Raw genomic sequence first — 14663 nt, 5'->3', positions numbered from 1 at the left:
TGATGTTATAAAATATTACTGACAAATTCATAAAAATATAAAAACAGTATTCTATTTATTATGTACAGAACAACGCCTGTCGGGTCAGCTCATAGAAATCTTAATAATAGTGCCTTATAAATGTTTCACGAAATAGTTCTTGATGATATGAAATATTATAGACAATTTCTTAAAAAAACAGCATTTTATTTATTTTGTACAGAACAACGTCTGTCGGGTCAGCTAGTAGTCTTAAATTTCTGAATCTATTTGAACGGTTTTCAATAGAATGATCGCCCCGCTAATAAGACACAATGTCCATATATTGGATAATAGTAAAACAACTTGGATTTTAAATACCGATAGGTACAAGGTATGATTTCATTACGCTGAGAACGTCTAAAAAAAGAGCAGAATAATAAAATGATTAAATATTAAAACGTGTTGAATGCAGTGAGACCTTGACTGATACAATGTAACTAGAATAATTAATTATTAATATCAGTCTTATGCAAATATCAGATAATTAGTTGACTTACTGATACAGTACTATTTCGATTGCTGTGTATTCAGGCTTCATGCCTAAAGTCTGTGCTATGAAGGCGATGGATGGTCAATGCGTCAACTTAATCAATAAATCTTTGTGAATCTAAGTTACCTAGGTACGAATTTTGACCCTCCACCTAGTGCTTTATATAGCACAGGTCCTGCTACATGGCTTTCCTATTGATCTCATCACTAGTCTGATGTATTCAAGTATCGCAAACTATTTAAATTTTTGACCAAGCGTAAAACTGCGATTCTCCAATTGTTGGAGATTCAGTACTATAAAGTTTCAATATTTGGCTTTGCGTAGTGACATTGCCTCACTGTGTGTTATCCTGCCGCTATATTTCTACGTTACCATCAGAAAGTGTAGCGCGGTTTGCTTCTGCTTTCTCAGTGCGATTTTGAAGAAACTGTCTTCCATGCATTACCAAACCTTCTGGTGCAGAATTTACAGGTCAATATTACATGGATACCTTAAAAAAAACGCATACGCATCCCTGAGTGAAGAGCTCTCATTGGATTCCTCTGCAAAAGACTGCTGTGCTCACTTATTGTAAGGCTTGATTGTTTCCATATCCCACCACTGTGTATAATCACTAATATAGTATATACTGTCATTAAATGGTGATTGTGGGATAAAAGTTACAATAATTTTTTTTGTTACAATTTTTTTTCAACACTGTTTGTGCCACTGCGGTAATGGTCTGTGGTACCCACCTCGCCAGAATTCTGTGCAAAAGAAGTCTAAACGTAGGTAAACTCTGAAAGTAGTTAACTGACAGTAGAATGGATCATAAGTATAGAAGACATCTTCAACATACGTACCTAAATGATCAAAGGTGTGTAGCCTAAAATATTTTAAGCCACCTCTAGGCATTGATTATGGATTGTGGAGTGTCAGAAACAATAATTTTTATGAAACATTTCATTTGTAACACATGAAATTTCGAAGAATATCTTATAATAACTCATCATTCATTTATTACGTACTAGCTGATACTCGCGACTTCGTCCGCGTACGTAGGATGTAGTGTTTATAAAAATGGTTGTTTCTACTTTCTTTATTTTTTTTTATTTTAAATGAAAATGTCTAAGGAATAAAAGTTAGAAGACTTTAAGTAGTTTTTTCGTGATGCAGACAGAAATGAAAACCTCTATCATTTTATTTATAAAGATTGTATTGTAGACAATATGGTATAACTTGTTCTGTCTCAGAATGATTGAAAGTAGGACAACACAGCTTGAACTTTCACATCAACAGTTATGTATCTCAGATTTTACTATCACCATCTTACGATGGATAATATATAAATCTAGTGTGATGTTTGTTTCCAGTGAACTCCTAAACTAATGAACGTATTTTAATGGGAATACTTCATGGAGTGCAGTTTAGTCCAACTTGAGAGATAGGATCATTTTTATTTCAATTTGGGACCCGTAATTATTTTTATTTACAATATTTGTTTTGTATCAACATATTTTCGATGAGAGAATTTATTAACACACGGATTGACAGTTCTGCCGTGAAACAATTTCATTATAACAACAGGGAGCATATTTTACGAAATAATTATTGATGTTATGAAATATTACTGACAAATTCATTAAAAAGAACAGTATTCTATTTATTATGTACAGAACAACGCCTGTCGGGTCAGCTCATAGAAATCTTAATAATAGTGCCTTATTAAAAAAAAATGATATAATAAAATTTTTATTCAATCGTATTACATAATACAATTTACATTACAATATTAAGTATATCAATAAAAATTAATGGTAGTAAAATTATTTCCAAAGTTATGCTATAAAACTAATATATAATTACCCCTCTTCTTTAAAAATATAACAAGACTTACTATAGTTACAAATTACAGTTCATTACCATCAAATATCTATTTATTGCTTGTACTAGTGGCAGCATTTGGTTTTAAGAACCCTATGTTTCGTAAATATCTTACAATAAATGGTGTTGCAGTTAATGTTATTGCTATCCTAGCTGGAGCTAACACTTTGTGTATCCCATATGCTATCACAAATGTTCCTGCGTTTGAAGTGATCATGTTTGATAATGTTCCCTCCCCAATATTCAAATATTTCATAACTGCCACTAAATCCACACCACTGGAACAAAGAGAACAATATTAAATAAATAAAAGCGAGGCTTTATAATATGATAAAGCGGAGGAGCGCCAAATTTTGATATATTCGTAGTTAGTATATTAAAACGGATTATACAAGCGTTTGGACTCTAGCGGTATGAAAATACTTGCCGTATGCGGAGTGCCAACTGCCGATAGGGACAACTTTATACGATAGCGCGAGAACATGTAATTAAAAACAGTACAAAACAAAGTAATTTTAACAAAACTATTTGTTCTTATTTTGCTTTGTGTCTGATTTTTGTTATTCGAGTAATGTGTTAAAGTTATGTAAGACTATCTTAGGGTGACGAGCGAAGTGTGATGTTATTGAGATCATATCATTATATATACGTAATACGACGTAATTTAATAATATTAGAGTTTTTTTAAACTAAAACTCAGTTCAATTCACCATGATAAGTGTACTAAATACAGTGGACACGGGTTACGAGGATATGATACATGCTGCAGAATAATTAGATTATTACGGTCTTCGACTTGCTACTTGTTCATCGGATAACTCGGTTAAAATATTCGATATTAAGAATGGAACGCAAACCCTCGAAGCCGATTTAAAAGGCCACTTTGGACCCGTATGGCAAGTCGCATGGGCCCATCCTAAGTACGGGAATTTACTAGCTTCATGCTCATATGATAGAAAGGTAATATATGTATCATATAATATGGAAAGAGGCGGGAGAATGGACCAAATTGTATGAGTACACCTTTCACGAAAGTTCAGTCAACTCCGTTGCATGGGCACCTGCAGAATACGGCCTCATACTAGCATGTAGCAGTTCCGGTGGTTCAATATCTATAATAGCAATAACATATATTATACCTTAGGTCATATAATATCGTATTACGACACAATAACAGTGTGGGGTATCATGATACTTGACATTATTTTGGACTTATTGAATGATCTTCTTCTCGTGCTCATTTATTTGATAAAAAAAGAAACTTATATTATTTCAGGTAAAAAAAATAACTAATCTCGGGATCTCGGTATTTGTATGTGCATATTGAAAATATGCACATTTTAAAACAATGAATTTATCAACTCCACATTTATTTACGTACATATTACTATTAATATGAGATCAATCAAATTATACTATATAACAAACTACAATAATAACTAACAAATTCTGAATAAAAAGCAAATCAAAACAAAACAAATCGTTTTCAAAAATACACAAGGCAAAATTAAAAAATCAAGCAAAAAAACACATTCTAAACTGATAAATTATAAGCTACTTAATTATTAAGTTTGTCAGCTTTTAATCTTAACTGAAAACGTTTGCGAAGGAAACACAACATGTTCAAACTGTCGTCTGCCAAACTACTGCGTATTTTAGACGCAATATAGCCTGCAGCAGAAAATGCCCTTTCTGCTTCCACACTTGTGGGCGGTATTAAAGATTCATTCAAATACAAACCCTTAAAAGGATGTATCAATAAACTTCACGAAAAAACGAAACAGTTAATAACTTGAGTTATTAAGAATAATATTTCACGCAGATTATCCTATTTTGCATCGCATGCACGCTTTTTTTCAGTCCCGCAATTCCCGCGCCCGTAATCCCGCATCTCGCGGGATTGGAAAATGGCGGGGGATCCCGCAATACTGAGATCTGGGTATTGCGGGATTGGAAGCCCTATTCCATACTGACAACTGTTTACTTGTGCCACTCTGTATACCTTTATATATTATATTTAAAGGTAAACATAGTAGAGATGAAATGGATATTGGTTTGGACGGATACTGGATATTCGGCAAGCTACGAGGACGAAACGACGAATATCCTGCCGTTTATCTTGTTACACAACGCAATCAGTTTGATTTGAATGTAGGCTTCCTGAACGAGATCCAATATGAAACTAGATCTAACTTCAAACATGAAGCTCATGACCCTTTTTGGACTGTTTCAATCAATTGGCAAGAGATAAAAGTAGTACTAAAGTAGTAGATAAAAGCGCATAAACCTTTCTTAAGCACCGGCAATGCTCCTGTGATTTCTCTGGTGTTGCAAGAGAATATGGGTGGAGGTGATCACTTAACACCATGTGACCCGTACACCTGTTTGTCATCCTTTTTCCATAAAAAAAAGAAATGATCTTGCTATCATTAAAAATAAAACCCAATTGCTAAGGAGATTTACTTTATCTTAAAGATATCATGAATCAATAACAATCACAACCCATACAGTTGGTGGTCGGTTAATTTGATTCAGTACCTACAGTTTTTAAGGTTTGCTAGAATTGATCTTGCAACACCAGGCAGTAGCGTTTACAATGAAAGCCTATTTTCAAAAGCTGGCCTGGTATGATAATATGAAGCCAAGAGTCACCATTTTTTTTTCTTACACCTCAATTTACCAGTTGTTAATATTGATAATGTACTAAGCTAATTAATAACACAAACATTTTTGATGTGTAATTATTATAGGAATAACCAGTGTCCATAACTTATTGTGGTAAGATTTGCCGCCTTTGTCCACTAAGATCCATTGATGGATTTTTTTCCACTTTTATGTCCACTTTGATCCATTAATCAAGATGTTGTACATAGTGGATTTTTAAGCACAAATGAGTGTCAAAAAATCCATTGCACATGTAAGGGTGGTGATATACAAAACTCAAATAAACTACTTCAATCTATCAAAACCTTGCACCATTAGAAGAAAATCTAGCAAATGGCTTTTTTCCGATTCTAGCGTTCTTATTGGTGATAATAGCAACAGAAATACAAATTTTACCTAACGGTTTTAAGCGGTGATTTCACATATAACAAGTATACGAGCTGGATATACCATGCAGTATTAGCGTTAAAAACTCTAGAAGACGTACAGCTCAAATCAAATTTATACCTTTATTCACCACTATTAAACTGAAATTATAAACATAAACACATGTATTGGGCACTTGTTAGAAAAATTTACGAAATACACTGGCGGAGACATTTAAATATAAAATATGCAATTAAACACAAAAAAATATGTAACGGACACAAAACAAAATTAAATATTCTTAAAAAACGACCCGTGTTACATTAATTTTTGTAATTTAATGTATTTTTTCATGTTTCCATTGTACATAATACAATTTCAATTCGTAAAATCTTTTTATTTAAAACACACTTTTCTATTTGGAATATAATCGTATTGTGTTTCAGACAAAACATACGCAAAAAATATTATTTATTGCAGCAAGGACCCAAAATACAATTGCTGTATATTTAATTGTAAATCTGTCCATGATTTTACGAGTTTACAAAAGGTTTGTGGAGACAGATTGTTTCAAAAGTAGAAATGGTACCGTCGGACGCGGTAGGGTAGAACAACTTCTCGTGACGACAAGTTTCCTAATTCCTGTGACAACTTCATTGCGAAATCGCTTTCTTCTCTCTAATACAATAATATAATAAATATGCTCCACGAGGTGTGTGACATAGCAGTAAGTGCATGAGCCATAAGAAAAAGGCTAAAAGTGTGTTATACCACATCCGTTTGGACAATCGAATCGTCCAAAATTGTCTGCAGACATGGTCACTTAAAATTGCTTGTTGCATGAAAACTTTAGACGATTGGACTGAATAGAAATGAGCCTGGGTATCATTCCCTGATTAGTGTGGAAATTGTTGATATTGTTGCGTAGCAACCCTTCGAAGTATATGACGAGAGTTGTCAAACTTCAAGACATTGTTAATTTCAACAGCTCCGTCAGCAATACTCGTAGCTCAGCGGAAAAGTGTTTTCTTTAGACGCTCTAGACCCGGGTTCGATACACCTACCAGTGTATGGATTTTTTTGGGTTTTGTAAAGTTAAAGGAAATTTCTAGTAAGTTCAGGATCAAATCGAACAGAAAAAAAGGGATGGAAAATGTGTAAGCAGGATAAAAATAGTTAAAAGAATTTTCTAGTACAATTTAAATTTAAAGATGGAATGGGAGAATCATTTTGAAAATAGAACGGATCCGGGGGTATATAAGCCGTACTAAGCGTGGCCTACGGCAGTTCTAGTTCTGACTCGAAAGTGTAAAGAAGAAGTAGTGAAAAGTGGAAGTGTTCTAAGAAGAAGAAGACAGAAGAGAAGTAGTGTTCGGTGCAGTGTGACGCGTTGAAGGTACCGCCGCCAACAAGAGGAACAGCGGCAGACCGGCGAAGTGCAAGTTCAGAAAAAGTGAACGCAAATAAAGACTCGTTCCTATAAGCGGAGTATTATTTCCAATACCTGACCGACTCCCGTGTCAATTGGTGTCAGAAGTGGGATTGGAAAGATGCCATTAGTGCCCAGGAACGAGAAGGGAGTGACCACGCGAGCGGGAGCAGCTGCAGCGGCAGAGGACGAGTCAGAAACATCCGGCTCTGGACTCAGTGCCACCGTGTCAGCACCGCAGGCTCCTGCCGTAGACATCAGCGCGCTCATGCAGCAGATGGCCGCCATGATGCAAGAGCAAGCGCGCCGACAGGAGGAGCACCTGCGGGCCTTGCAAGAGGAACAAGCGCGCCGACAGGAGGAGCAAGCGCGCCGACAGGAGGAGCAAACGCGCCGACAGGAGGAGCAAGCGCGCCGACAGGAGGAGCAGCTGCGAGGCCTGCATGAAGGCCTCTCCAAAGACATTTTATCCGTTGTGCAGAAAAACTCCACCCGTAATGACGCTGTGGAAAAAGATATCGCCCGGATTGACAGTGTGGAAAAGAAGATGGACAAAGTTGAAGAGAACTTTCAACGGAAGATGGGAGAGATGGAAGTTACCATTAATCAGCTCAGTGGGAGGGTCGTGTGTCCTTCAGCCAACACAGGAGTTTCCTGCGGAACCACATCGAGCAGAAATTTAAAAGTACCTCCCTACGACGGCAAGTCTTCCTGGGCTGCCTTTAAGCTACAATTGGAGACGGTCAGAAGAGCCTGCGGTTGGAGTGACCAAGAAGCGCACTCTGCCCTCACACTAGCGCTCCGTGACGAAGCACTCTCCATATTGGAAGCACTCGGCGCTGGGAAGGAGGAAGTGACCTACACAGACCTTATTGACGCGTTGGAGGCACGCTATGGTGATAAACACCTCGAACATGTGTACCGGGCGCAACTTAAGGACCGCAGTCAAAGGGCCAGCGAAACTCTACAGCAGTGGTCCGTGGAAGCCGAAAAACTAGTGCGTAAAGCATATCAGTCGTCGCCAGCTGCAATAGAAGAAATGTTGCTCCAAGTTTTCATCGATGGAATACGGGACGCCGAAGTTAGAGCAGCCGTACGATTGAGTCATCATACCAGCTTGAAGAAAGCGGTGGCACATGCGTTGGAAGTGGAAGCGGTTCGCCACGATTCTCGGGCGTTGAGACTCCGCAAAATTGTACCAGCAGATTCCAGCCGAAGGCAAGCATATAACCCAGTATGCTATGGTTGTGGGGAGCGAGGACACATTAGGAGCATTTGCCCCAGGCGTGAGAGCATAACGCAAAGTAGGAAGGATGCGGCGGTCTCAACATCACCGCTGGAGCAGCAGGAAAACTAGAAAAGGCCAGGGCAGTGGGGTGGGCGCTAGCCGGTAGAAGCAAAGCCCCAAGGATCTTCGTTAAGCAGACATGTGACGGAAACACTTTAGTTATAGAAGAAATGATAAATGGAAAATCTTGCCGTTTCACTTTGGATACGGGAGCCTCACGTACAGTCGTTAGCCAAAGAAGACTAGAGAGCATCGGAAGACGACATATGCGAGAAAATGTAAACTTAACACTCACAACAGCTACCGGCCAGCGCATACCAGTCCAGGGAGAGAAGGTCGTGGCCATGAAAATCGGGGATACGTTGTACTGGCAAAAAGTGGTAATCGCGGATATCACAGATGACTGCATCATTGGGTTGGATTTTCTTCGAAATCATCAGTGTACCATTGACATGAAACATGGTGTATTGAAGCATGGAGGTGAAGAAATTCCAATAAAAGGCGGGACTGTTGGGAAAGTGTTGTGCTTAAGAGACACTACTTTAAATCCGAGATCGCAGACCCTAGTCCCGGTAGTCCTGCCAAGGGATGACAGAGGAAGACCTTGTAAATGCGCTATAATAGAAAGAGAGACATCGGGCAAGACATGGATCCCAGCCAGGACTGTTGTGGGTAACTCCCAGATTGCGATGGTTTCCGTGTTTAATCCTCATGAGGACAAGCAAATCATTAGGAAGGGAACAGTGATCGGAGCTTGTGAGGAGATAGCTTGGTTAAGAAAGTATGAAGAAGGGAGGAAGACCGAAGCTGCAAACCAGGATGTGAACATACAGAAACTTCTGGATGGCTGTAAGGACAATCTTACCAAGCTACAGTTAATAAAAGCGAGAAATTTCCTGCTACGCTACTCCGGGATGTTCTCAAAGAACGACGGGGACATCGGAAGAACTGGTTTGGAGAAACACAAGATCGACACAGGAGACACTGTTCCGATACGGCAAAGACCAAGACGTATTCCGTTTGCACGCAAACAAGAAGTGGAAGACATGATTTGGGATATGAAAGAAAATGGTGTGATAGAACCGTCGTCGAGTCCATGGTGTTCTCCAGTGGTTCTACCAGATTTTGTGTGGACTATCGGCGTCTGAATGATGTTACTAAGAAGGACAGTTATCCATTGCCAAGAATCGATGACACCTTAAATTCACTTTGTGGCATGACGTGGTTCTCTACTCTGGATTTGAAAAGTGGCAAGTTGATCTGGACCCTAAAGACAAGGAGAAGACGGCTTTTTCAACCGGAAAAGGATTATGGCAGTTCAAAACAATGCCCTTCGGATTATGCAACGCCCCAGCTACTTTCGAAAGGTTGATGGAGTATGTGCTGGCAGGTATGTTGGGAGAAACCTGCCTTGTCTACTTGGATGACATAATCATTTTGGGACGAAGTTTTGAAGATCATCTTAAGCAGAAGCTCGAAAAAGTCTTCGCAAAACTGCAGGGTGCCAACTTGAAGTTGAGTCCAAAGAAATGTTCCTTCTTTCAACGTCAGGTGAATTACTTGGGGCACGTTATCTCGGAGCAAGGCGTTGCGACGGATCCTGCCAAGATAAGTGCTGTCAAGGACTGGCCGACGCCGACAGAAAAGACACATGTGAGAGCATTCCTTGGACTATGCTCTTATTATCGACGCTTTGTGAAAGGGTTTTCCGATGTTGCTAAGCCCTTACATCGACTGACTGAGGAGAAAAGAGCCTTTTCCTGGGATGAAGACTGCGAACAAGCTTTCTTAGAGTTGAAGAAACGACTATGTGAATCACCTATCCTCGGATATCCTGACACGGAGGGAAGATTCATAGTAGATACTGATGCTAGCAATTCTGGAATTGGTGGAGTGTTATCTCAGAAGAGGGGAGACCAAGAAGTTGTAATTGCATACTTTAGCAAATCTTTATCGAAGCCGGAGAGAAACTACTGTGTAACTCGTAGGGAGTTACTTGCCGTGGTGAAGACATTACAACATTTTAAAAAGTACTTGTTGGGTCGCAAATTCCTCGTAAGGACTGATCATGCCGCCTTGAAGTGGTTACTAGAATTCGAGAATCCGGAAGGACAAGTGGCCAGATGGATTGAGCAACTACAAGAGTATGACTTTGAAATCGAACATCGAGGAGGAAAAACTCATGGAAACGCAGATGCTTTATCTAGAAGACCTTGTCCGACGGAATGCAAACATTGCATTCGTCAGGAGGAGAAAGAAAATCCAATAATCCGACTGATCAGAACAGATTCGATCGATGGGAACTGGAGCAACGATGCAATGAGGAGAGCTCAGGAAAATGATAAGGATCTTCAACCACTTTTACATTGGCTAGCAAGTGATCCACTTGGTTGAGTACTACCAAGAGCCTCTGGGCACAATGGAATAGTTTGGTGATGCATGACGGGTTGCTCTGCCGGAAATGGGAAACCCCGCAAGGAAAGGATTGCCATCTGCAACTGGTCGTTCCCAGAGAGAAGGTGAACGAGATCCTGAGAGCTTATCACGATGGTTCTTCAGGTGGACATTTGGGAATAAGAAGAACTCTCATAAAAATTAAAGAACGATTTTACTGGTTGCATTGCCGTGATGATGTGGAAGACTGGTGCCGTAAATGCAAGAGTTGTGCAGCTGTCAAAGGGCCTCAAACCCGGAGCAGAGGAGCTATGAAGTTGTATAATGTTGGGGCTCCGTGGGAGAGAGTAGCTCTGGATATAGCCGGACCGTTTCCAGTCACCAAAGCTGGAAGCCGTTATATAATGGTGGCGATGGATTATTTCACGAAGTGGCCGGAAGCATTTGCTCTACCGAATCAAGAAGCAGTTACCGTTGCGACGAAGCTGGTGAATGAAGTTTTCTGCAGATTCGGTGTGCCTTTGGAGTTGCACAGTGATCAAGGGCGGAACTTCGAGTCACAAGTATTTCAAGAAGTTTGCAAGATCTTGGGAATCCATAAGACCAGAACTACGCCATATCATCCACAGTCGGACGGGATGGTGGAGAGGTTTAACCAAACATTGGAGCGACATCTGGCAAAAGTAGTGGACAGTCATCAGGATAACTGGGATGAGTACATTCCACTGTTTCTTATGTCGCTGTATATAGAAGCGCAATACACGAGACAACAACGGTGACTCCTGCGTACGCCAATTTTGGAAGGGAATTGAAATTGCCAGCTGATTTACTCTCAGGCTGTCCACCGGATACTCCGAAAAGTATAACAGAATATGTGGATGAGTTACGGAAAAAGATGGTTGACATCTACGAGGAAATTAGAACAACTGGGCTTAAGGCAAGTGAACGGATGAAGACCCGCTACGATCGAAGAGCTAATATTCCTAGTTTTGAAGAGGGAACCCTGATTTGGTTACACAATCCTGTAAGGCGAAAGGGGAAGTCTCCGAAGCTCCAACCAAGTTGGGAGGGACCATATAAAGTAATCACAAGGATAAATGATGTGACTCTCAGTATCCAGCGTACCCCTCGAAGTCCCCCGAAAATCGTGTATGTCGATCGGGTGGCTAAGTACAACGGAAGCAACGATGATCGGGACGATCATGTCTTGGGAGGGGGCAGTGTTGCGTAGCAACCCTTCGAAGTATATGACGAGAGTTGTCAAATTCAAAACATTGTTAATTTCAACAGCTCCGTCAGCAATACTCGTAGCTCAGCAGAAAAGTGTTTTCTTTAGACGCTGTAGACCCGGGTTCGATACACCTACCAGTGTATGGATTTTTTTGGGTTTTGTTAAGTTAAAGGAAATTTCTAGTAAGTTCAGGATCAAATCGAACAGAAAAAAAGTGATGGAAAATGTGTAAGCAGGAAAATAGTGAAAAGAATTTTCTAGTACAATTTAAATTTAAAGATGGAATGGGAGAATCATTTTGAAAATAGAAAGGATCCGGGGGTATATAAGCCGTACTAAGCATGGCCTACGGCAGTTCTAGTTCTGACTCGAAAGTGTAAAGAAGAAGAAGAAGAAAAGAAGAAGTAGTGAAAAGTGGAAGTGTTCTAAGAAGAAGAAGACAGAAGAGAAGTAGTGTTCGGTGCAGTGTGACGCGTTGAAGGTACCGCCGCCCACAAGAGGAACAGCGGCAGACCGGCGAAGTGCAAGTTCAGAAAAATTGAACGCAAATAAAGATCCTCGTTCCTATAAGGAGTATTATTTCCAATCCCTGACCCACTCCCGTGTCAATATGATGCAGTTGCTCGCAGTCTAGTCAATCATAGACGTAGTGATCACTAAGCTTTGATATTGCATTTAACTGAGGGTTCCTTTTTCATTCAGGTCGTTTATATTTTCGGACAGTGATTATCATTGTTTCATTCCAAAAGCAAGAAAAATGCTAACCTTATTCCTTTAGCTAACAAATTTTACAATAAACAGATGAATTCGTTTTTCTTAACAGATTATGAACCATAATATCAGAATCATTACAATAATTCAATTTTAGCTAGTTATAATGTCTTCGGAAGTTATTATTCACTATTATAAAATTTCCGTTTTTTGGGAGAGTAATCATAAGTAACGGTATCCTGTTTACGATGAATTGATAATCTAATGTAAATAGCTGAAACTTGTATATATATTAATTAGGTATAAAGACTATACTAAAAATATTTTTTTAATCACTTGGTGTATTCTATCTTAATAATGGATTTTTTGACACTCATTTGTGCTTAAAAATCCACTATGTACAACATCTTGATTAATGGATAAAAGTGAAAAAAGATCCATCAATGGATCTTTTTATTGGATTTTAGTGGACAAAGGCGATTTGCCTTATGTAAAAATGAGAATTTTACGATCCAGGATCGGGCTGGATAGTGCAAACAAGGTCAGATACCTGTTTCATCTCTAATATAGAGTGGCTATATATATATCTAGATGGATAGTGAGCCTGCACGGCCAAACATCCTTATAAGAGCTTTACTTGAAAACAGTCAAGTGGAAGTCTAACTTGCACATGTATGGTTTAGTACCACCATAAAAGATACTAAAAAAATTATTTGCCTAGCAGCCATTTGGGAATTTACCATCCCTGTTCTTATTATAGCAAGAATAATACATATATACAAGATATTAAACTTAGAAGGCTACATACCTTGATACCAGTCCATAACAAATTCCCAGAGACATAATTGAGATTGAAACATGAAATACTATAACTGTGGATCCATATTCCTTGACTGCTTTCTTCAGTTTTTCTTTAGTGCTAATATTATCTTTTACATTTGTACTCATGTTCCTTGTTGCAGTGGTATATGCTTTATAAAAAGGAGTTTATGAAGGTTAAAATAGATAACTGCCTACCATTCAGATTATACAAGTTATATAAAAATAAGCATACATCATGATATGTCCATTACAAAATTGCACTTTACACTACCTAAATGATAAAGATAAGAAAGAATTAATTAAATACCTCCATTAAACATCTTAGCACGATACTCATTCCTAAGAGTTAAGTAGTGAGCACTATGGAGGTGATCAGACAAATACTTATGACCTTGTCCCCACTGTGATCCTGGCATATTCAGGTGAGTATGATTACCACTGAATGGACTTGGAACATTGCTTTGCATTGATGAGGAAAGGCTAACAGCACCTCGGCAGTCATACTTGTTAACATGAGGATCACATTGTAGTGTTATATCAATTTTCGATATATTACATATATCTCTATCATTATACACACTTATTACTGGCCCAGATATATCTCTCTCTCGCAATGGAGAGAATAATCCTGTTTCAGTTGCATTTATATCTACAACATTTGTTGGTAACTTGAGAGCAACAACCTGTGCAAACTTAAGCACCGATGTATTATGTATAGCTTTTCCAATATAATGGCTTCCGCCTAGAAACATAAATAATATGTAAATAGGGCAAATAACGTTATTATAATACACATTACACGATATTAACAATATAATTAATTCTTACCAGTTGTTATCTGTTTAGTCAAATAAGGACCAAGTCTGCAATTTGCTACAAACATATTTTGAAAATTTAATTGAATGAAAAAAACTATTAAACTCTTTGTTTTTACTTTGTTGCAAACATAATGCGAGTGGCGACGTAAACATAAATGAGAATGTTAAGAGTTAAGAATAAGATAACTGTTTCTGTTGTCTGATAGGTTCAGCTCGGCAAATGACAATGTCAAGTGTCAATCTAAACAGTGTTCAACTGACGTGTAAGCCAGTGAAATAAGAATACATCTACTATTACTTAGGTGTGAGTGGTGTGACTAGGCAGTCCGAGGCAGTGATTCATTAAAACATGGATAGGACGTAAATGTAAAAATAAACGCGTTTTTTTTTTCAGATGGTGATAATTTATCTATTCCTAATGAGAAATTAAACTATTGTAGTTGCTACACACTTCTATCTCGTCGTCAAGCCCTGCCACATCCAAGCGCATTATCTATTTAACGCGAGCATTACAAACAACACGGGAGCAGGGTTTAGTCACCAAGGTGGTGTTACGCTTATGAATT

The 14663-nt window shown here is 38.7% G+C and overlaps 1 protein-coding gene across 2 annotated transcripts; it reads right to left on the bottom strand.

Annotated features, from left to right (window-relative positions):
• Nucleotides 1–2229: 2229 nt before the first annotated feature.
• LOC126972920 (protein FAM210B, mitochondrial-like) lies at nt 2230–14293 on the bottom strand. Of its 2 annotated transcripts, XM_050820019.1 has the most exons (4): nt 14108–14293; nt 13587–14021; nt 13266–13428; nt 2230–2652 (listed from the first exon to the last, which is right to left on the bottom strand). In XM_050820019.1, the coding sequence occupies exons 1-4, from the start codon at nt 14160–14162 to the stop codon at nt 2424–2426; spliced, it is 882 nt and encodes a 293-aa protein (XP_050675976.1). In that variant the 5' UTR covers nt 14163–14293; the 3' UTR covers nt 2230–2423. The 2 variants fall into 2 exon arrangements, with proteins under 2 accessions (XP_050675976.1, XP_050675977.1); XM_050820020.1 differs by lacking the exons at nt 13587–14021; nt 14108–14293 and having other exon boundaries at nt 13266–13579.
• Nucleotides 14294–14663: the final 370 nt, after the last annotated feature.

This window comes from Leptidea sinapis, chromosome 27 (genome assembly GCF_905404315.1).
Source record: "Leptidea sinapis chromosome 27, ilLepSina1.1, whole genome shotgun sequence".
In the NCBI taxonomy this organism is placed as follows: domain Eukaryota; kingdom Metazoa; phylum Arthropoda; class Insecta; order Lepidoptera; family Pieridae; genus Leptidea; species Leptidea sinapis.
The sequence above is the reverse complement of the archived record's forward strand: the minus strand, read 5'-3'. Positions and strand labels throughout refer to the sequence as shown.